At 45.1% G+C, this 24,389-nt stretch overlaps 1 protein-coding gene across 1 annotated transcript in view; it reads right to left on the bottom strand.

Moving 5' to 3' along the window:
• Positions 1–22,612, bottom strand: part of LOC143522240 (phosphatidylinositol 3-kinase regulatory subunit alpha-like) — a 70,248-nt gene extending 47,636 nt beyond the window's left edge. The window contains exons 1-2 of the mRNA XM_077016047.1: positions 22,315–22,612; positions 21,012–21,937 (exon numbers count right to left, since the gene is read on the bottom strand). Of these exons, the coding sequence (XP_076872162.1) occupies positions 21,012–21,336 (325 nt within the window). The 5' untranslated portion in view covers positions 21,337–21,937; positions 22,315–22,612. The remainder of the gene's footprint in view (positions 1–21,011; positions 21,938–22,314) is intronic.
• Between the last annotated feature and the right edge of the window lie 1,777 nt (positions 22,613–24,389).

The raw sequence follows: 24,389 nt of genomic DNA, 5'->3' as shown, positions 1-24,389 counted from the left end.
GAAGATCAGCAAAGTGGCCCAACGTGCCGAGGTGAGAGGCTGCTGTAGGGCCTTCAGGCTACCCGCTGAACGGGCACACAACGGACGTGCCCACTCTGAAGGAGAAGGGTGCTAGGAAAGGGTAGTGAGAACGCAGGAGTCGAGACGAGACGAGAGTGATCCTACTGGTCTTCAGCCCAGTTGCATCCACTCAACTTACTGCACGACGAGACAACGGCAAAGCACACAGAAAAACAACTTGTGGAAGAGCCTTGCAGAAGTGACTGCCAAAGCCTTCTGTCCCACACACACTTTCACACTGACGTCACCTCGTAACGTCAGGTTTCAGAATGTGCCCAGGTAATAGAGTGGGTACACTGCTTAAAAACACACACAGGTCTTTCAACACACTGCGATCTCAGCAATATTAACACCGCTTCTTAGAGGGAGGCTATATGTCACCAAGTGTATTGTGGGAAATGGAGACCAGATCCATAGCCGGGAGTGAGAGAGTAGACAAACGGGGGTGGTGTGGGTGTGTGTGTGTGTGTGTGTGTGTGGGGGGGGGGGGGGGGGCAGCTGCTGTTATTCTACTGTTGTTCAGTCCGGTCTGTACTGAGCAAAAATGACTAAGTGTGTGTGACAGGGAGAGAGGGGGAGGGAGAGAGGGTGTGTGTGGTGTGTGTGTGGCATGCTGTTTATGTAAGACAGAATGTGTGTTCTCTGGCCAGTTCCAGTAAAGCCGGAGTTGTGAGTCAGACTTATGCATAGCCAGGGGTCAGGCCATGAACACAAGTGTATGAGATACATGGAAGACTTTACTTGAGATTTCAAACCTTTCATCCGTGTTTGATGCCCACGGAGAAATAATGCGTGAGGGTCAAAGAGAGGCGATACTGCCATTTAGAAAGAAAAAGAGAAAAAGAGAAAGAGGGGATGATAAAAGAGAAAGAATCAGTAGGAGTGGTGTAAGCAGTCGAGTCCAGATGAGTGGGAGGAAGGAGATCTCACTCACTCTGGAACGCCTGGTTTAGAAAACCACGTTTTCATATGTCCTAGTGCAACTCCGCCAGTAGCCTGTTGCCTCCAATCCTCTGCTATTGTGCAGGGTGGTGAGCTGGGAGGGAGTTTAAAGCCAGCTAGAAAACCCTCTCTCTCCCTCCCACAGGGAGCAAAAAGCAACTCTTGATTTCAATGTGGGTTTGTGTCTGTTTCTTCTGACTAGGAGGATGACAACATGTTGGAAGAGCGGAATTCTGCAGCAAATGCATGAAAGGCGTGAGAGGGAGAAGGAGCCGGAATAACAGAAGACAAATGTGTGGATCCGTGAGGAGGAGATAGCTTCAAGCGCTCTCCGAGAAACGGGAGAGGCACCGCTGGACTGGGAAAAGAGGCAGCGGGAGTGAGGACCAATCACGTGTGAAGGACATGTGGGAGGCAGGAGCCAGGCTCCTGTTTACAGAACAAAGACCGCGCTAAGAGCCAAAGCTAAGACCATATGAGCTAATAAAAGTGTTCTGATGAAGGAGGGATAAAAACGGGGCATGAAAGGAGAGAGAGAGGGAGAGGGGGAGAGAGAAAGGGCCAGGATGGGGGCACCTCTGGGAGGACTCGTCGGAGAAGACGAGAACAGGTGCGTGGTGCCATGTATGAGTGGCACAGACTGGCACAGAGCGCCAACAACGCAGACCGACCCAGCGGAACACGAGCTACAGGAAGGAGAGTCAACACAGAGAGAACAAAGGAAAGGGAGAATGGAGGAGTGTGTGTGTGTGTGTGTGACAGAAAGAGAGAGAGAGAGAGAGAGAGGTTAGCAGAAACCAATATCTAAGCAATGGAAGCTTAATCATTCATCTAGAACCCCCTCTGGACAAAGTGACACCGGGACAGAGGGGTGTTCAGGTGATACGCAGTGTGTTTGGGTTGGTGCAGTTATCAGGGTGAGAAGCAGTGACAACACTTGTCTATGGGGATAAAGAGTCTCCTCCAGTGCCCTTCAAAAGTGAGCGCACCGCCTGTAACAACCCACTGTTGGTACAGGGAAGGATATGAAATATGTATGCGTTGTTACCAATGATCCCACCAGGCACATCAGCACATTATACAAGAATAAAGGCCACAAATGTCTCTCAGGGGAGTGTGTCAGTATGTGTGTGATAGAGGAAGTGGAGGGGGGGGGGGGGATACATACGTTGTTACAACATCTCTTCATATGTTCATACCAAGAACTTAAATTCCTCCCAAGAGAATGCATGTGAGCGCATGCGTGTAGAGGGCCGAGAAGTTATGAAGTTACACGTGGATAACATAATCTGCATTACATAATCAAATTACCAAAGTGAAGCTTTCAGATCCTTCCATATCCTAGAACAGCATGTCACTTTTAAGGTTACATTTTTAAGCATCATCCTATGAATATATTTAAACAGCACACAGTTCCTGAGTGAACTCAAACCCCATATTGCACCTAAACACCAACGTGTGTATAGGTTCTGACAGACCCACACCATGAACACAGCCTTATTCTGCTCCCAGCTTTCTGCCCATGTTACACACTCACTACGCACACACATGACATTTGTAACCTGTTGCTTATATAGTACTGGCTCACATTTTATGATACATTTACTGTCTGAAACAAGGCGGTAACATCCTAAATGGAAGTAAGCGTCATCTGTCAGCATACATAACCATACATTACCATACCATACCTTTGGCCGATCTATTTAAAAAATATTTTTTACATTTTAAATATTTATCGTTTGGAGGATCTAAACATGATCCTGATCAGGAATGAAATATTTTTTGAAATAACAATTAACAAAGTAATGTAAGAACTAAGGGTATTGTGAAACAATAAAGCAATGATCAGAAATCAGCCAGGCTATGACCGTAACGTTTCAGTTCATAACACTACACGCTGCATCGGTGCTGCGCTCCACCTGTCACCACTGGCAGAGTGACGACATTCACTAATTCATTTGACATCATAAACTTTAGATAAGGCTTGATTGTTATTTAAATAGAAATCTGCCAAGCGTGCTATGAAGGACACGGGTTCTGATGACATCCAGTGATGCGGCGTTGTTTAAAGGTCAAACCCCAAGCTGCTCTACGGATGATAAGGCACACAGGTTGTATGAGTAGATTTTAGTGGGCCAGTCACTCAGCCCAACCATATCTGACACCAATCCCATAGCTCTGGCTTAGTTAATATTAAACTCTGGATCCCAAATGGAGATGACTGACAACGACACAACATCATGTAATCAGGATTGCACCGCTGTTGGGTAACAGAACTTAAGGTGAACTGGGGCATTTTTGAAGCAAACTGAACGCAAACGTCCCATGTGACCTCACGCTGACCTGCGCAGGGCTGATGTGACTCTGGGGCGTCCGCTAGGGTGGAGCCATCTACTGTTCCGCGAGGGAGGCGGAGCCATCAGCTGTTCCGCGAGGGAGGCGGAGCCATCAGCTGCTCCACGAGAAAGGCGGAGCCATCAGCTGCTCCGCGAGCAAAGAACTGCACAGGGCGAAGGCCTCAGCGAGCAAAACCCGAGAGTGGAGTTTGATTTCCAGCACGACGGGGAACGTGCACTTTGGCTCAGAAGAAGCGGGCGGCGCTGACCAACACCAGGAGACCCAGAATCTATATGAACCAGGAGCTGCGTGAGAGCGATCCATACGCTGCATATATACTCATCAATAACTGGATGAAGCGTGCAGAATGTGGGTTTAAGTCCAACTGCCGAGGGAAATCTGGTTTGGTGCATACAGGGGCGATTATGGAAATGAGGGAAGGGATGTGTGAGAGGAAAAATCAGGGCCTGCAGGTAAGTGCATTTCCATACCGCAACACACACGCGAGCCAGCATCAAATCAAAACATGATGCACAAGACACACGCGCACGCTCTCTCTCACACTCACACACACACACACACACAGATAGTATTTTCCCATATCGAATGCCTGAGGGAATGCTCTCTCCACTCACGCCTCACGATTAATGCATAGGTCCATGTCCGAGGTATCACCTTATTTACATACATATTAAATACATATACATAGACATATAAGGTGTGTGCTCTCCTGCATTGCATTTTCAGGCAATTTTAGCACTTGGTGAGCTATTTCACGCAAGTAGATATGTGGCTCGAGTTAGCCAGCCTGACTTTAGACAACCCTGTGAGAGATGAGGGTTGCAGTGACTTATGCTAATCCAGTCACACTGTTTTCGCATTAGCTATTTACCTGCCATTAGCACCAGTGAGGTGACATTTGTACCATCTGCAGCTAATCAGCTCCCAGCAAGCAAGTCACAACACTGATGTACCTTTTTGCCACTGTACAACCCGAACTAATACACACGCTGTTTCACATTCTTACACAAGGTCCTCGAAGCAACACAAACATTTGAGCAAAGAGCATCTTTTGAATAAACTGAACTTTCATTTTTATGAATGATGTTTAAAAAGTACACAAAGTTATAAACACTATATTCACCTTCAAATATATTAATCAGAAAATATCGTTGTGTCAGGCGGGTGTCAGCTGGGTTAACTTAAGCAGGGTTCTGCATGGTCAAGGACACAACTGAACACAGGTGGAGATCAGGGGGGCATCACCTTTGGTCAGTCAAACGTTCACACGTCAGTGACACCGCAGTGCAGGACAAAGGCTTAATAATGCCAGGAACATCCAAAGAACATGACATGGAGTTGAGCTTGCACACACACACGCACACGCACACACACACACGCACACGCACACACACACACACACACACAGAAAGTATAAATGTGATGGAAAAGAAACAATATAGTTTGACACCATTAAAGGATATCACTTTTATTATTCACAGTGACAAAGAAAACTCCAGAGACAACAGCACTCAGAGAACATAGCCCAAAACTCAAAATAGCAGTGCAAAGTGTTTATACTCACATACATACATTCTTACAATGTCATGCATTCTTTAGTACAATCATACAAACCTGGCCTGTGTATCCCCTGGAGATAAAGGGCAAACAAGAATCACTGTGGAGGGTGCACCAATGGTCAGGTGATGATACGCACACATCTCTAGGGACATGTACACACATGGCCTGTTGTGTACAAACATACATAAGAGTGTGTGTGTGTGTGTGTGTGTGTGTGTGTGTGTGTGTGTGTGTGTGTGTTTAGTTAAGGTGGAGATTTATGCAGCTGTGCCCTGAATGTAAAGATCCACAACCTGTACATTTTAAGGCCTGGGGCATATCTAAAAACAGCTGTGTTGAATTATTAAATTAGTGGTGGATGTGGGTGCACCTGTGTGTGTGTGTGCGTGCGTGTGTGTGTATGTGTATGTGCGTGCGTGCGTGCGTGTGTGTGTCTGTGTGCGTATGCATGTGTGTGTGTGTGAATGTGTGTGTGTGTATGCGAATGCGTGAGTGTGTGTATGCGAATGCGTGAGTGTGTGTATGCGAATGCGTGAGTGTGTGTGTGTGTGAATGTGTGTGTATGTGAATACGTGTGTGTGTACACATGTGTTTTGCATCTGTGTATTTCTCCTGAGCTGAATCCTGGCCAGCACACCACTGCACTTCCAACTGCCACTAATAACAGATAGAAGCCAATTAAATACAGACCCTGCAAACTGGAGAACAGCAACACACAAATACACACACACTCACTCATTCACACACACACACACACACACACACACACTCACTCACTCACTCACTCACTCACTCACTCACTCACTCACTCACTCACTCACTCACTCACTCACTCACTCACTCACTCACTCACTCACTCACTCACTCACTCACTCACTCACTCACTCACTCACTCACTCACTCACACTCTGCAGCCCGATTACCTCATTTGACTCCCCCATACTCTTCATGTTTCTGAACCTCTTCACTGCTGCCTGATGATGTTGATTGTACGTGTGTGTGTGTGTGTGTGTGTGTGTGTGTATGACTACAGGACTGACCTAAGGGGGATATGCCCCATGAATCGTTCACATAATGACTACAGACATGCTCCCTTTTAATAAAGCCTCGTCAGCAGAGCGAGCAGGTGTCAACCCCCAGGCCTCCCCTTCATGACAGCTCCCTTCAACCCCCAGCCTCCGCCAACACACATCTACATGTGCACTCAGGAAACCTGGGAATACCACAAAGATCCACTTCATACAGACTTCACAGGCAACTGGGCCCATATTCACTGTATTTCCAGCATGTAGGACACTGAAAACATTTGTGTATCTTATCAAAATTTTTGTTTATCTTATCATTTCTGTTTCTAAGTAGTGCCAAAATAACATTAGAAATCATCTGAAAAATTTATATTGATGAGAAGCCACATTAATACTAATCTCACCAACACCAGTATATCTGATTCTGCAATCAATCTAAAAAGGTTACAAATATATTAACTTTGCCATAGTATAAAATAGACTACATACAAAAATCAGACTGACCGCAGGACTGAGGGGGATTTAGCAGTGTAACAGGAATAGGAAATCTGTGTGGCAGGGCAGCTTTTGTAGAAAGATGGGCCAGAGCTGAGAGAGAGAGAGAGAGAGAGAAAGAGAGAGAGAGAGAGAGCAGTGTATGGAAGACACTAGAGTTAATGGCTTAGGAACTTCGCATCCTGTGACAAAGAGCCAGCTAAGCTCTTACTCCTCGCACACTATGAACATGCAGAATAAATTACATCCAGCTCACTAATACTCAGTCTGCACACAGCTACTGACACTAATGCGGGAAACAATCAACTCTCTCTCTCTCTCTCTCTCTCTCTCTCTCTCTCTCTTTCTCTCCTTCCCTCCCTCCCTCCCTCTCATAACCTATCTATCTGCTCTGCTGACCACAGCGTGAAGAGAGAAAGGAGGAATGCTTGTTCTCTTTGCATTGAACAATAGATGAATCACACCAGCACACACGCCCTGGTGCTCTGGTACAAAGTAAACGTATCTCCTACTGTGCTCCACTGCAAACCCAGTCCAAGTGCCTCGACCACTCACACCTAAACCTACACATTCCCCTCACAGAAAAGTGCAACAGAGCTCCTACTGTATGCATAGAAAATCCTTTATTGTAGATTTGAACATAATTAATAATTTTTACCTTTTTTTTTTGGGGGGGGGGGGGGGGGGTACTTGATGTATTTGATATAGCATGATGTAAGGCTTTAAAACACAAAGATCATGGACATCTTAATGGGAAGAGTTGGTAATGACATCATCTCATGTCAGAGAGATTATCAATTGATGCTAATAACTGTTCCAACTGAAGGGTTGGATCTGATTTATGAACATGAAGATTCTCCTTCCTGTGAAGGATCACATATATAAAAGGTCAGTGGGGGCTGGCTGAACTCATTTTTATGGTTTGATCTGGCGCTATTGTTGTGCCCTCTTCCACACTCTCACACTCCTGTACTCTAATACCGCCGCCCCACTGTGGCACCACTGTCCCGGAGGAACAGAGGCCATGGGAGGCTGGCTGTGTCCCGCCGCTTTGAGCCCTGCTGGGCGTTAATAATGAATGACAGTAGCAGAGTGATGGACGTCACCTCTGCTCCTTCTCATCTGCTGCCGCTGTAGATACACGCCGACAGAGAGGCAGGCTGGGCTGCCACGACTGAACCAGCAAAGTCCGCAGTAGACTTACTAGAACAATAGAAGTGCTGTCAAAGGTGGACGGGCATCCACACGCACTCATACATACACTCACATCCTTCTCTCACTGAGAACGGTACCAGACTAAGGTAATGCTAAGCTAAGGCTAAGGTAATGTTAAGATACGGCTAAGCAGAGTAGGTCCTCATGGGTGTAGAGACTTGAAAGCACCATGTTCATTCAGTGTCCATTCACAGATTACGCCCTGATTTGTGAAATGGCATTGTTTCACTAAGGAGTTCAGTAGGCCAGAAATCCATGATGGCTGCTTAAAGTTCTGCAAGATTTAAGGTTGTTGCTGAGAACAAACAAGCGTGTGCTGAGTGCCAGCAGCTGGGAGATAAATCCTTAATGGAATCCATTTCACTAGCCTTAACCACTAACTTTAAAGTGTGACAGAACTATAGCCCTATAATATCCATAGTGGTGAAGTGCAGTCTGCCTATTCGTAAAGGTCAGCACATCTTACCACTTTGTGTACATAACTCCACTCTTACCACTCTTTTGTGGGTGTGTATGTCTGTTATGTGTTGGCTAGTCTACTTTATGGCACCCTTCCCTCTATTACTAATATATCTTCTCTGGATTTCTTAAATGGCACATTAAAATGTATTATTATGATGATTACTATTACTCTAAAAAGAATTTGAACTTTTAGTTATAGGTTTAGTTTATTTTTCTCTTTTAGCAGTGAGAAAAAGTGGATGAATCTATATCTTAAAAAGCCAGAAAGAAACCCCTTAATACAGTGCATCAGATAATCCACAATCAGGAAATAGACATCCTTAAGGTAGAGAGGGAGAACACTGTGCGCGCGCGCTCGCGTCTGTACATGTGCGACGTGTCAGTGATTTTTCTAATGCCAATAACTGGCATCTCTGTTTAATGCTAATGTAAAGATTGAGGTCATGGTGGTGCTGTGTGGGATGAGTACGGCTGGAACAGCTCAACAGATTCAGCTAACGAGCCAAAGAGCTCTGAGATTACTCCAGCCACGAGATCACAGCGCTTATGTGCACAAGAGCAAGATGCTTCCAAAAGATGACCGTTAATCCCTGGGGCACAGGAAGTGATACTGAAATCCTGAAACGCTCCACACCCACAAAAGACCTTGTGCTCGGTTATATGTCGTTAACGCCACATAATCAATACTTCACTAGTTCGCAAACCACAAGGACCGAAAGATGCACAACCAAAAGGAAAGATATCCCCCCCACCTGTTGTGAGATGCTGACAGAAGCACGTGCAACGGGAGTACTGCCAGGAGGACATCAAATATTGAGGGCAGAAGAGACCTGTGAGGCCTGCCCTTGTTTAATGGATGAGTTTTCCTATCACAAAGGGAGCGCCATCTGCACGCGAGCCTGCCGCCACACACCGTGGTCCACGTCTACCTGGGACGACAGCCGCAACAAAGAGAAGCCAAATCCGTCCACCGCGACCACCACCACAGAGCCAGCGGAGACGTGGCAATGAGACTGGACAGGAAATGGTGATAGTTGTGTTGAGCATCAGTTTCCTGTTGAGTCTCTTTCTTTCCTCCAGGGAGCAGAGGGGGTGATAGGAATGAGAGTGGGGGGGGGGGGGGGGGGGGGGTGTGTTTTACTCCACAGAACTGAGAGAAAAATACACAAATTCTTTGTTGTTTTTTTCCTGCGGATAACTATAATTGGCAATGGAAGTAATGCATTGCTATAGGTATAAAACTCTTGGGGCCTGATACACAAAGGAAATGCTGGCACTTGGATATAAAAACATGAGCACAAGCAAAAAACAGTCTTAGCTGAAGTAAGCTGGATCCCTCTTGAGGCTCACTGGTCTAGAGTGGCAAGACGCGGGTATTTGGTTTTTACATGAATATTCAAATCTATAAACCTATTTGGGTTTTGCTTTTGGAAAAAAACCTGAATGATGGAAAGAGCAAAAATAATCGGCTGAAATCTCAGAATGACATAAATGTGATATCAATAATAATTCATATTAATTCATAATATTTTATGTGATTTAACTAGGACAATTGTACTCCACAGCAATTACTGTTGTTGTTTGGGTGCACAGCATATACCTTTACGATCAAACCAGAGGAATTCTCCTAAACTTTTATAAGGCAGAAAGCAGAGATGTTTCCCAGCTCAGTCATCAGGTTTGTCATGGGAAAATAGGCCATTGTGAAGGCCATAACCGCATGTCCCTCGGAGTGACATCTTGAGCATCAAAACAAAGCCTCCCTGGTTATAACAGTGACACACTAAAACGGTCACTCAAACAAACCGTGGAAACGTGCCCAGAGTGTGTCGTGCGCACGCACCATCTGAGCATGGGACGACGTGGCCTTGGTGACGAATCGGTGAGTGTTCTGACAAATCACACTCGCGCACACTCGCGCACTCGGCCAAATGACAGCCACGCCAGAGTCCCGCGGTTCTGTCGTTTATGACATTCATGCAGGCTGCCAAATGACGTGTCATGTCAATGTCCTGCAGTTCCAGCATTAACTGTTGTTACATGTAATCAGTCACGCTGCAAGCTACTTAATATCTGCGGTATAATTCTATCATTTTATCGTTCATTCTGTCAGAATGTCTACCTGTAATACTCACTAACTCTTTTATCGTTTTTCTTTTTCAGTATTAAACTGTGCTGCAATAAAACGTAAATGTAATTAAATGAAAACATTGCTAAATATTATATGCACACCAGTGACCTAAATGAAGAATACAATTACACAGCCCACAGCAGCATGCTACAGATATGTAAAGGATATGTTCACATTTTAATGAACAGAAAAAAGAAATATGATTCTAACTCAAGGCCATGTGATGCATTCATAAATGATCTACTTCTCTCTCTGCAATCTCTGAACACCCACTCAGGCAGAAAACCGAATCCTGTGCAAGCTTTAATGAAGCTGAAATTTAGATTTAGCTACATTTTCTGATATGGCAGCAAAATCTGCTCCTATTTCAATAGTGGAAGAGAAATCCTTCCCTCTTGTGTCTTCTCTCTTCCAATTTTGACTAAAATCCTAATCACTTCCCCCATCCCCAAGGCTTAACATGCAGTCTGTTCCCCAAATCTACTCCTCCACACCCCCACAGCCACCCGCCCTCCCCACACCCGCCTCAGCGTGCCCCCATTTCCACCAAAAGAGGCTCGGCGGAGAGAGATAGAGAAGGGGCGGGGCAGAGAAGAGGCCTCCGCAGCAGACACATGGGAAGGGCCAAGCCATGAGCACGGCACGCTGTTTGATCTTTATCTGTAGTGCTGCAGATCTATTCTGGGATGTGCCTAAGCTAAACCGATGATTTCCTGCTCTTCAAATGCTTCAGTGTGACGAGAAAGGGAGGGGGGGAGAGAGAGATGAGGAGAGAAAGAGGCAGAGACAAAGAGGAAGAGGGACAAAGAGAGCGCGATAGAGAGACGGGGTGAGAGTGCTGGTGGGAGACGTCCAGCGACGGTGAGGAAACACACAAGTGGTGGAGATGCCACGCAGAGAGACAAGGATGGAGAGAATAAGGCATGAGAATGAAGGAGGAAGGAGGTTGGGAGGACAGGACAAGTGAGAGAATCAGAATCACCTCGAGGCCTGAGAAATGCCAGGGAGGCGAACCTGAGCCAGCGAGCCCGTCAGCCGAGTGGCAGACAGCAGTTTGTTTTCATCTCATTGCTCCATCATTTTAAGGTGCTTGAAGCTGTCTGTTCACCAAATGACTATAATTTCACAGTAGCACTGGTCTCTCACAGAAAACACCCAATGTCTTCCTACTACGTTTCCACTGCGGATACCAAAGTGTTGCCTTTGACATTTTTGTGGAAATCGTTTTTTTTTTCTCTTTTTCTCTCTTTATTTTATTTTCTATTTTTTCCCCTAAGATCAGGAACCTCCATTGGTTTGTTGAACTGAACAATCACGTTCCCACCTTAATCTTATGAACCTCTTAATTCCTGGATTTTGAGCATACGGTCGCATCCGCTGAAAGAGACAACAGGCAGCTTTACTCGGGAGTAATATTTCAGAAAATGCTTTTGCAATTCAATCCAGCCATCAGCATTTGCAGGAACAGTTTGAAGCGCATTGAGAAAATGATGGACACCAACAGGACAGCCCCAAAAAGCTGATGGATATTATATGGAAATGCTGAAGAAAGACCCCCACATACCTCACAGGCACAGAGCAAGTGAAATACGATCTAAGAGACGTGTTGTCAGATGATTCCAGTCAAAAGTACGATTCTGGTCAAAGAAACAGGGGCCAGAGAGGAAAAAGATACATAGAAAATTTGCAGAAATTTAGTGCAAGATAATAAATGAGAGAAAGAGAGAAGGAAAGAGAGTGAGAGGGAGAAAAACAAGACCCAAGCCAGTGGAGAACAGGCATGTGCTTGGCGGTGTCCTTTGGCCGTCCTGTCTGGGCAGGAGAGGGAGCGGCCATGTCACGGCTCTCTGGCGCTCTCAGCCACAGCACCGCGCACTACTGCACATCTCCATGGTGTTTATGATGTTGGGATAAAACTGCTAGTGTCAGGGGCAGCGCAACCTGGGCAAGCAGATTCAGTCATCACCGCGGGAAATGTCAACAGGGGATTTAACGCCATGAAATCAGCCTTCTTAAGCACTTCCCTTTAGAAGCATCGTCCTCTTCTGAGAAAAAAGCCACACAGGGCAATTATGGAAAATGCCGAGTGGTGCATCTCTGTACCCGAGCAAGCAGTTGTTTGAAGTGAACCGTTTTCTATGTTCCGTATAAATGGGAATTTTTTTAGACTCTCTGCTAAGTAAAAGCACTTGCTCATACTCTCCGCTCTGAAGCCCGACCTCCGACACAGGCCACATGGCGTGACAGATACACATCATACTCATTAGACCAGGGAGTTTCTCTTCATGGTGAAGGATGAGCAGTCCTGTGGTTTGGCTCCGTTCCGCTGTCCGTCGAATGAGGAGGGGCCCTGTTTGGGCTCAGGGGCCGAGGGACACACTCAGCCAAGCCCAAGCACACCCTGACATTACGCAGCCCGTGCCGGACAGAACCGGGCCGCTCACCCAAGCCACAAGCACCAACAACCGGCCCTCTGTCGCCATGGCAGCCACTCGGGTGTTTACTACAGCGACAAGATAGCACTTCTTTCTCTTGGGGTGATTCCTGCTTATACAATTTTAAGTCTATGTTGTCTTTCGTCATATGCCATATTTAGCACTAAAGCTTCTTTCAAAAATGTTGTTTCTGTGTCTTCTCAGGAGTCGTGGACTGCAGTAAGCTCTAAACATGACATACACTTTATCGTGCCCTCAATTTGTCATGCGTGCCACTGTAATTGTGACGTCAGTGGTTTAATCGTAAGCCAGGAAACTCGCAAACTGAGTTGAGAGGAAAGGGAGCATAATCCATTTTACGAAAATGCGAGAGACGGAGCAAATGGGATGTCAGAGCCAGTTTCCTGCTAGCAGCTGCCAATAGCACACTGTAGTGAACTTTCAGAACTTCCTGTGCTCACTGCTTTGATTAGGACGTGAAGTACCTTGTCACCAGAGCATGTGCTTCAAATGGGCCAGGATCTCCTCAGGGACCGCACGCCCTCCTGTATATAACCACCATGGAGTCAGGCTCCAGACAGCATCAAGGACACAAACAGAACATTTATGAAAAGAAAGGAATTTGACTCTTTGCAACAGTGACCCCTCTCACTTCACCTCCACTCAGATGAGGAGAGCATGACAGCAAGAAGAAAAGCTCCATCCATCAAATCCAGTTTCTGCAGTCAGAGCCACACCCCCCCACACCACCAGCAACCCAACCCTCCCCCCGCCCCGCCCACACCCGCCTGGGCCCATGGACCCTTGGAGGAAAGTGTGGAGAGAAGCATCAGTACAGCCACAAGCATGCCACTAAGGACAGGGCGGAGACTCGCACACAGAGCGCGGGGGGAGCGGGGGGTGGCCTGGCACGGTGGAGCGATGGAACAGGGGGCCAAGCCCAGAAGAGAGGTTCAAGGGCCGTTCAAACCAAGTCTTGGAAATGTGTGTCGTAAAAACAAAACAGTTCCAAGTGAGCTCATGTGTACGTCTCTGGGGAAGCCACCGAGTTGCATTCCTAGTCTGCAACAGTGAGATGGCGTTGGGAAGCCTGAAATACTGGCACTTTATAAATAGTAAAATTGATCAACAGTGACATCACTGCATTCTGGGCTCCACTAACCATCACACGTGACTGATCAATAGACACAATTCTGTGAGGCATGTGGGGAAGACATGGCTGAAATGGACAGGGGGGAACAAGTCAAGTCACACCAGCAACAATGCAGCACTTTGTGGATGTCTGTGTCTGATATAACCTTCCACTTCAAAAAGTACAAAAGAGGCAGAATGCTGACAGGCTCGGTTCGCCCCGATCACCCTTGCTTGTGGAATTGATGGTGTGCAAAAAGAGGTCACAAAACATTCTGTTGATGAAACAAGACCTAAGAGAATAAAATCAAAATAAAGGAAAAGCTATATTGGCGGCATACCGGAATACTGGGGAACCCACAGTCTGAACGGTACATGTAATCTATCGCAGACAAGCTCTGAATGTGTGCACCTGATGAAGACAGCCACAACCTTACTTAAACGACTTAAATGACCTTTATACAGCTGCACACGCGCATACGTACCATTTTTATCCTTTGTGTGTGTGTGTGGTCAGTGGAACGGACTCAGACAGTGGTGAGAATATGATGTACCCTCTCTCAAGGAGACCTCGACGCATGGGCACGCCCTCCGCACAAGGACATGGCATCCAGGAGATGGCTGGGTCCGAGCATGAGTCCTCAAGGCCCCAGGTGGCCTGGCACACCAGTGGCACGACCCGTCCCACGTGGCTTCTGGAGCACCTGGTTACGAACGGGTGATCTGGAGCACCGCGCTGGATCGGTCCTGGATCGGACTCTCTCGCGTCGAGCCGCAGCGCTTTGCTTAACCTTAGCCGCCTTGGCAAACATCAGTCATGCAAATGGTTGCTATGGGTTGCTCTGGATTAGCCTGGTTTTGTATGCGCAAATCAAATACAATGATGGTTCTTTTGTGTGTTCAGGGCAGTTTTAATGAAGGTCTGGAATCCCTCACCTTGAAATCTGTCAGACGTTTTTTTTTTTTTGGGGGGGGCAGAAGGGGAGGTGTGGGGGGGTGCAAAACACTGGGGAGAACTGAAGCAAACTAGTTATTAGGACAAGGAAAGCAAACTGAGGATGCGGCCAATGCAAAAGAGCAGCACCTGTGTCAACATGGCTCCCAGGGCCATATTTACCGAAGCTGGACCGCAGCCTCTTCCAAAGACACTGTAAGTTTACAGAGAAGATGAAAGAAGACAGAAGGCCAGGGATGCAGAGCAGCTATTTCACCTGAGGGCACAGTGTGGGCAGATGGGCAAACTGCTGTCTCTGGCACTCTCAGAGCTCATTAAAGGACTCTCGCTGGGCTCAAGTACAAAGAAGTCCCAATTTTCTGTTAGCCTTCCTTTAGTAAAAAGAGAAAAAGAAAATACATACTTAGTTCAAGTTCCATCTTCCCCAAAATGAAGAAATGTAATTAGTCATCATAAACAAAAGAAAGTTTAGTCAGATGAAAGGGATTATTATGAGGAATCTGACTCTGTGTGAGAAACACAGACTGGACAGCTAGTCCCTGGATGTCCCAGCAGACAGAGGCTCTCTTCACCCCAGCCGTACTGACAGCTGGCATGCTTTCACCCCACAACTGGGCAGACTTAACTCTTCCTCTCCCTCCCTCCCTCCCTTACATCGTGCCATGGTTTGCACTCTTTTCCGCAGCTCCTAAATACCAAAACAAAAAGCCCATTCAGTCTAAGAGGGAGAGATGGAAGAGCTGGACTGGGAATGTGTAGGTCAGAGAAGGGCCCCAGATAAGCCTCGCATGGCTTTCCTCAGTCCTGTAGACTTGGGCTGCTTCTATGTCTCCATCTTTCTGTCTCCTCCTGTCCAGAAATGGACGGTGCTAATCCTCAGCTCTGGGTTCTGCAGTGCAGAGCCCTGGGTGGACCCGGAGCCCAGGCAGGGCTATCCTTGTAGTGCGGGCTGCCTACAGCAAGCTCCGGCTTCCAGACATGCATTAATGTTAACGGTTGCACCGATTTGCAGTTCACGCAGTTAATGCAAATGGATGTGTACATAAAACACCACTTTGTCCTAATGACTCCAACACATGAGCTCTGCAGTGTGTGTGTGTGTGTGTGTGTGTGTGTGTGTGTGTGTGTGTGGCAGAGAGAAAAGGTGAACGTTGATGTCTGCTCTCATTCTTCCTCTATGCATCCACATGATAAACAGTAATGTTTTCATTTCATAACGGTGGACACTAAAAGAACGCACTAAGAGTTATAAAATGCCCTCTTTCTATTCAGTTCTAGCATACAGATTAAAGACACAACAACAAGAATTGTACATGTAAAGTCCAAGCTTATGGAAGTCTATCAATCAAGGAAAGCTGTTTTATTTCTTTATTTATTTCTAATGGTTTGAGAGAAAACAGTTTAGCGTGTGACTAACCATGTGACAATTTGCATTTGACTTGTATTGATCTTACAATTTAAACCGAAAAATATGAATTTTCCTTTAATATAAATAAATACAAGAATGGCTAAGAAATGTAACATGATCTATTTACTGATCGTGCTTTTGCAAAATTGCTGTTGCAAATTGCAATTTAAGATTTGAATCAGGCATCAAGCCAGGTCAACTCTGCAGGACTTTTTACATTGTGACAGCAAAAGCTAACAATACTATCTCACAAAACATTCAAAATCGCATGAGACAAGGGTGTGAGCCATCACTCTGGAATGTCCCTGGTGAATATTACATTGGTCCAATTAAACACATGCAAATGGATCCAGAGGCTTCAGTCCACATCTAAAATGTCCAGCTGAGGGGGACATAAAATAATGAGATAAAAGCATGCATCTTCTTTATTGGTGATCATAAATAGCTGGTGAAAGGGATGATATTGAAAAGCGGTTTCAACCGGTTTGGCCTTTTCTTACCCTGATTTTATAAAACCTCGGTCCCGAGCCATCACACACCAGTGCAGACAAAACCAGATTTATGGAGCAACGTCCTCCCTCGCCAAGGAACTGTTTATCATCGTCTGCAGGATTCGTGGAAAACAGGCACACTGAAGACACACAATAGCGACCTGAAACAGCACACTCCAAACCCGGGCTTCATGCAGGGTTGGCATTGCTGGGGGAGACATGGGGATTTAGACTAACATGCTCATTATTCTGGACCAGTAGGGGACCATGCCAGTCTTCCCGTGCCATGTCTCCTTTTGGATATCATAGTTAGAGTGAAATCAGAGAAATAATACAATTAAAAATCATACGGCATTTTGTTTGCATACTAAAAGTAACAGCATAAGTTTTAAGGGCATTCCGGTTTCTTCTGCTGTAGAAAGGTCGAATGGGTCAAGGACCACTAATTTAGCTCTTGTAAGCAAATGCTTGTATCACACTGGAAAATCCCACAGTCTAATGCAAATAAGGGCAGTGCTGGCCAAACACAACTGAATCTGGCAATTTTTCCAAAACCATGGCTATTTTTTTCCAGGTTAAAATAACATTTTCCTTATAGAAATTTGCCTGCTTGATTGTTCCTCATGCATAGGCATGCTTCTAACCTCCCACCATCCCCTATGTTACAGCTATAAACCACCAATTTCAAGCACATCCTGGCTCTGGAAAATGACTTTTAAAATAGGGGCCATTCATCTCTGAAACATTAAAATGCTACAGCACTGCAGAGATTAAACATATTGTCAACCCTGTTTATATCATGTGGCTCTAGACCAGTGCAATACTCATGTACTGGGGGAAGATTCACACAGCCACGTGGGACATGCCACATTAAAGGGACCATTCTACCAGTGCCCCAGAAATCAAATCTGCCGTCCAGAGAGAGAAGACGAAAGCTTCATATAAGTCAGTGGATTTATACATTAAAGCTGCCAAACGTTTATAACTACATTTCCTCACACTAACCCTACCATCAGTTACTTATCATGTAACTTAACTATACCATATTATATTTTATATAAGCTGCACTTAAAACAAGTCTTTGTTATAGACTCCTGAAATGAATAACATGCTTATAAGTTGGTAATACATTTTTTTTTTCCCCCTTCTCCCTTTTAACGCAGCTGTAGCCAACTGGCCTACGTCCATGTGGGTTCACAGAGCCCTCTGGGTTAGAAAACCTTAATTGATGTTGTAATATCTTGAGGGCCTAATCAGATTTTATAAAGGTTAACTAGCTGAAATTGCTCCACCACATTTATTTGCAGGCACCGCCGAGCTGAGATGGAGCAACAAAGCACCGGGCCAAGGAGTGTTCTGCCAAAATGTCAGCAGAATCTGCACCTCCCTGCCACAGGGGAGAAGGGAGAGCGGAGGAGAAATGAATGAGGCGCAGCTGTGCAGCTCCACGGTCACAAACCCTGAACTTAGCGCGAGGCGGGATGGGTAAGACAGTACATCAGCGCCTGCCAAGACAGAGGAGGCTCATGGGATAGGAAAGGGAGAGGGATTTCTCTTTTCTGACTTTCAAAAAAAAAATTGACGATTCTGCATTGAAGCACACCTCGGTTTTATGGCTCTATCTCCACCGCAGTCAATCTGCAACAACATAACTGGCAAAGCAATGAGTGTAAAGGGATTCGACTCAAGTCGGGAATAATCACGGTGGCCCTTGTGCATAAGCGATCTACTAAAGCAAAATGAAACAGAATGTTCTTTTGCCGTTAATGTTTCCTTTAGCGCCAGTTCGAGTACGCGGCAGGCCGTCTGCAGTGTGCTGCTCTGTCCTGTCCCTCACTAAATATAGAAAAACACGAGGCCCTTAAGCCTGGCCTGCACGTTTCCCTGCTGCAAACACATCGACGCCAGGCGAGACGAGTCGGGTCGCCACCAGCAAAGACCCGAGCGCGATCAGCCCGCCGCCACCGTTAACCCGCCTCGGTGGGCTCGATTAGGGGACGCCGCCAAAACCATCTACCCCAATCAAGCATGCTGCGACGGTTCGGTGAAGCGAGCCTCTCGATCAAAGGGGTCCAATGTGAGAGAGGAGAGACAGGAGATCGGGCCCAGTGTTAGAAAAAGGCTAAAAATGTGACATTTGCAAAAAACATTGTTGCTGATTAAGGGCTAGTGGGGAGAACTGTGCATATTGTGCAGCACTTATACAGAACAAAAGTATGATGGTCCACCATTGTAAGAGATAGAGGAAGAGCAAGAGAATGAATATCTGAAACAGCAAAAAGGGGCTTCATCTTGCCCACAATACCATGGTGCTGGCCACCATCTGTACTACTGCTGAATTCAACACAATAAGCAGGCCTGCTCTTTTAATATGTAACACACATGTTCAAACAGGTATAGAAAATGACAGTGATTATCTAAATAACCACATCTTAATAAATGCTAATCTTTGGTCAATTAGACCTGATGAGGATTAGATGAGGGTTGCCTGCCCTTTTTTTTTATCAGTAATGAGAATCGTTAGGAGCTGACTTAATGGAAAGCCACAGTGCCATTGCATGCGAGCAGATTGCGGAGTCCTGCTTCCTAAGTTCTTCGTGTCCTTCTGACGGAGGGCGAGCCTCGATGTCGGGACCCTGTTGAAGCCTTAGTGGAAAAAGACGACACAGAGGGAACAGCGTTTTCCATGGGCACGTTTCAACCCTTCGCATCAGGGCCGGCCGCCACTATACAAACCAAGCTAACACGAATAGGTGAGAATGACCTACGCTTAAGGTGTCATTTGTCTTAATGAGCCCTAGAATGTGTGGTGTCAGTCTCCAAATGATGCCTTTCATTTTAATGACACTCAAGCGCGTGGGTGGAAGGGAAGTGTGAAGGATCTCATTACAAAGTCATCTCACTTCATAATGTTCTCTGAATAGAGATATTCTTTCATTTCCTTTTGTGTTGTACCAGCAAATGGTTATTGGACTCTTTGACAGCTGTCATCAACTTTATATCCCATTACTGTCTCTAATCATGAACAATGGACAAATGAACAGCAGCTGATTTGCTGGTAGCAAGTACTATAACTCCTCATCTGCTTGATATCACATTGATGGTATCTGTGGGAACACCAAGGACCTGGATCCTCCATTAATAATGAATATGCTCTAATCTCTTTCATCTGCTATTCCTTACACATACATAGTGTGATCAAAAGGAATGCCATGACAGGAATCCAACACTTAATCCACGCTTACTTACTCTAGTGATGGGACAGAGATAAGGTAGTTATTTTTTCTCTCCATCTCTTGAAGTTTGCAGCTGCTGTTACACTGAGCAATGCAGGGTGTGTCCTTCCTCGTTGAGTCTGACCTTTCTCGTTCACACTCACTATATCTTATTTAGTGTCCAATGGCCTCTTTTCTTATAATGTAACACGTGCAAAAAAAAAGGAAAAAAAAAAAACTGACATTTTGATAAAAGTAGCAGTGCTAAGGTAACCCCTTCATCGAGGTCTGAGTTCTCTGTTCTCGTTTACTTACTTCTTCCCCTAACTTACTTTAAAATGTTCACCAGACTCATTTCAGGGTGTAAGGAAATCTTTCATAGCATGAGTCAACAGTACTTCACAGGGACTCTTTGGCACTTGAGAACAGTTGGCAGCATGCAGCCCGTGAGCCACCCAGTGCACAAGTGATCAATAATTCAAGATGAGTCCATGTTTTTTGCCCTCCTATACAGTGCTAAGGAGATGTTCTGTTTGTTGCACTCCCTGTCCCCTGGCACAGACCACTCATGAAGGGTGAGTTAGCATAAGCACGACTGGTGGGGGAAAAGAGCTACACTGTGAACAGACCATGCCATGCACGCTGGGCAGCCATCTTGGGGTAGACAGTTAGCTGTCTGACCTAGTTAGCATAAGAACACCTATACGAGTCCTCTTCCAGTCTGGCCACACAATTCCAGTCCAAGCAGACACAGATGCAGTTAACTGTATTAACAATGTTCACCTCTAAATGGCACATTTTATTTCATCTGATTCATTTTATTCCACTAAAATGTTTGTTCACTGGTTAGTGCCATTATTAATTTTACATATAAAATATGTGTATTTTCAATGTTTTCAATTACAATATTCTGCTGACAATTATTTTACCTTATTTATGTGACATTTTCAGTAATGCTTCTACAATAAACCTGCCCAATATATACTTTGCTTTTCATGCTGGTGAACAGCAAAGTGTATATTCAAAATTCATATTCAAAACCAATTCAAATACTGTTCATATTATATAGTTCACTTTTTCTATTCCCACCACATATACAACACATGGTTTACACATGCTAACACTTACCCCCTGAAGCACAGGCCCCTGGAGGCTGGGGCCCCACAGGTGTTGGGGGTACTGGTCTAGGCCATGGCTTAGCTGCAGGTAGGCCCACCTTCCCGACCCCGACGTACTCCACAAAGGTGCCTGGGAAGTGGCCTTTCTCCTTGGTGCGCTCGTTGGTACCATGGAGCCAGCCCTTGGGTTTTTTCTCATCTCCCTCCTGGTAGTCGGGGGTCAGGAGCGCTACCTTGCTGACAGAGAGAAGGTCTCCAGCCTGCAACGAGATGTCGTCGCCCCTCTCCCGCTGGTACTCAAACAGTGCGCGGTACTGAAAACTGTCCGAGCTCATGGCGTGCGGTGCTTTACATGAGCGTTGAAGCTCCTTCTGGATTAGGATTCTTTAAAAAAGAAAAATTTTAAAGGCCTCTGCAATCCTAAATTAGAAAATCAAGTCCTTTCCGAACATCCTGAGAACTGATGAACATTTGGAATAATTCCTCGCAGAGGTTACAAGTCCGTACGGCTGGGACGGGGCCACTGCCGCACGCTTCCCGGACGCGCTCAAGGGACGCCTGAGGGTCCGTGGTGCTGTGCACAGGAGTTTCAATGACGCTATGGCTAGTGGGTACAGTACGAGCCCCAGTCCCATTAAAGGAAGACGCAGAGGAGGGGAGCAGGAGCACGTGTGAGGGAGGCGCGGGTGTGGGGGTCAACGTCACCTGTGCAGAGGCGCAGATTTGGGGGTCAACGTCACCTGCACTGTACACGGTGGTCAGTCCTGCAGAGCTAGCAGTAGCTCCCAGATGGGACAGCAGCATTTATTAAATGTTTCTCTCAGGCTGGTCTTGGGTGTAGTCACAAAGACAGATATGCATGAGCTGTCTTTGTACGTTTAACCCCAAATACTTTGTTCCACTTCACTTGGTGGTCCAAAAGATTTATACTGCAACCTGAAAGTTATGTTTTTTGTTATAATGCATTCAAACCAAGACTGACTTTCAATATATTTGGAATATATATCCTTCATTTTACAATGATTTGGGCTGCACAGTAGTCAACTTTGAATAGGTCAGCTGTTATTTTGAACAGCAACAGCAACTTTTGCATTATATGCTTAAATACACGGGAGCATTTTATCCCCTATTTCGTCAGGTCTCATGAACTATACTAAGCACGATGAAAGTACTACACTCGGATGGAGTACTCGGCTCCGATGCGTCGTGGAGATGCATCACTTTGAGAGCGTGACTGGACTACTGGCGACTTGAGCATGCAGAAACTCGACTCGGCTACTGGTTACCAAGCGGAATTGGGGGGCAAAACTTACCTTCTATTGCGTTCGACAAAACTGTCCGACTGTTAACGGAGATAATCCAACAGACGACAAAATAACGCAACTAAAAGGTCAGTTTAATGACAGCATACGGTTTAATTTGCTTCAATAACTCTGCGTGGTTAGTCAGACGTCCAGCCAGACTAATGCTGTAGTTCGGCTCTGCCTCGGTGACGTCAGAGACCACGCCCCCCAGGATCAGCCTCACGGAGTACACACTAGGCAAGTTGGCTCCACACAAATATGTAGTTTTACGCTATCTTCCTCAATAACCTCCTGAACCGACTGCAGCAGCGCAGATATCGACATTTTCCCCCACCTAATTACGCACCACCATTTTAGGAGCATTTTAAATGACGTGAGGAATACATGACGTGTGACGTGACGTGAGAGAATAAAGATTAGATATTTAGAAAAGGGCTCCATAATTAACACTTCAGGAGAACGAGTCGAGTAAAAAAAGTTAATATATTGACCCCAGTATTAGGATATAGTAATTATAGTAATTATTTTACATTATTACATGAACAGAGATTATTATGTTTGTTATAAGATGTAAGTTTTCGTATACAAGTCTATGTAAGAAAATATATAAGATATGTTAAGTTTTTGTATATACGTCTCATGGGCTACGCTTGAGTATAAAGTGGAGCCTTTTCACCAGTAATTAGTTATACGTGATTTAACACTTAATAGGCTACTAAAAACAACATGTCTGTTATAGGTTGCTTTATTCTGTGTTAATAGTTTCTGTCATGAGAAGAGCTGCCCAGTGTTTCAGACTATATGCGTTTAAGGCACAAACAATTACCAGAGTTAATAATGAGCGAAATAACGTGTCTCAAGGGTGCATAAACCAGTATAATGCCTTTAAAAAGATCATTAAAAGACGACCCTTGCATGAAATGATTAATCTGGAACTAGTTATAATAATAATAATAATAATAATAATAATAATAATAATAATAATAATAATAATATATTCTAAGTAATATAATAAGTACAACTTAGTAAGATATTAAACCTAAGGCATATACAGTAACTAATATAAATTATTCAGGAACTACTTTAATACTATGATAATACTATAACGATATATGATATACATGGCACTTTGATAATGTGAAAAGTGTATCTCACAGAGAAAGAAGCTCTGGCTTTTCACCTTTTTAAGTAAAAATGCACGTAATGTATAATTCTGGACTTCTGACAAATAAGTAGACAAGTAGTTAAAAAAGATACAGTTATGTCTTCAAGGTGAACAATCTTAGAATAGAATAGAATGCCTTTATTGTCATTATACACCTGTACAATGAGATTGAAAGCTTTCCCTTTTCAGTGCAAACATACAGAATATAAAAATATAAGAAAAAGAAAAATTTTATTTTTACACTATAGAATAATAATAAAAAATTAAATACAATAAAGGTGCAGAGGATTTCCAGTTCTATGTACAGTTATAGGATAAACAGTTTAAACACTATTTGCATCTTAAATAGTAATATTGCACATATTATTCCACATATTATTGCACTTAGAGAGTCTATGGGATTGGAGGTTCAGTTATGGGATCAGTGCATGTGTGAGTTCAGTGTGGTGATTGCTTTGGGGAAGAAAATGTTCTTGAATCGTGTTGTCCTTGTTCTGATGCACCTGTAGCGCTTCCCTGAGGGCAACAAGTCAAACAGTTCAAAGTCAGAGTGGGTGTTGTCCTCCATTATGTTTTTAGCTTTTTTGAGGCAGCGTGAGGTATAAATGTCCATCAGGAATGGAAGAGGGCAGCCAATTATTTTCTGTGCTGTTTTAACTACTCTCTGAAGTCTCTCTCTGTCTGCCGTGGTGCAGCTGCCATACCACACTGTGATGCAGTACATCAGCAGGCTCTCGATGGAGGCGCAGTAGAACACCATCAGTAGGTTGGAGTCCAGGTTGTGTTTTCTGAGGACTCTCAGAAAGTGTAGCCTCTGCTGAGCCTTTTTGATGACCGCTGTGGTGTTCTCTTTCCAGTCTAGGTTGGCGGAGATAAGCACACCAAGGAACCGGAAAGTGTGGACCCTTTCCACATGCTC

Source organism: Brachyhypopomus gauderio, chromosome 8 (genome assembly GCF_052324685.1).
Source record: "Brachyhypopomus gauderio isolate BG-103 chromosome 8, BGAUD_0.2, whole genome shotgun sequence".
NCBI classification, from domain to species: Eukaryota; Metazoa; Chordata; class Actinopteri; order Gymnotiformes; family Hypopomidae; genus Brachyhypopomus; species Brachyhypopomus gauderio.
The sequence above is the reverse complement of the archived record's forward strand: the minus strand, read 5'-3'. Positions and strand labels throughout refer to the sequence as shown.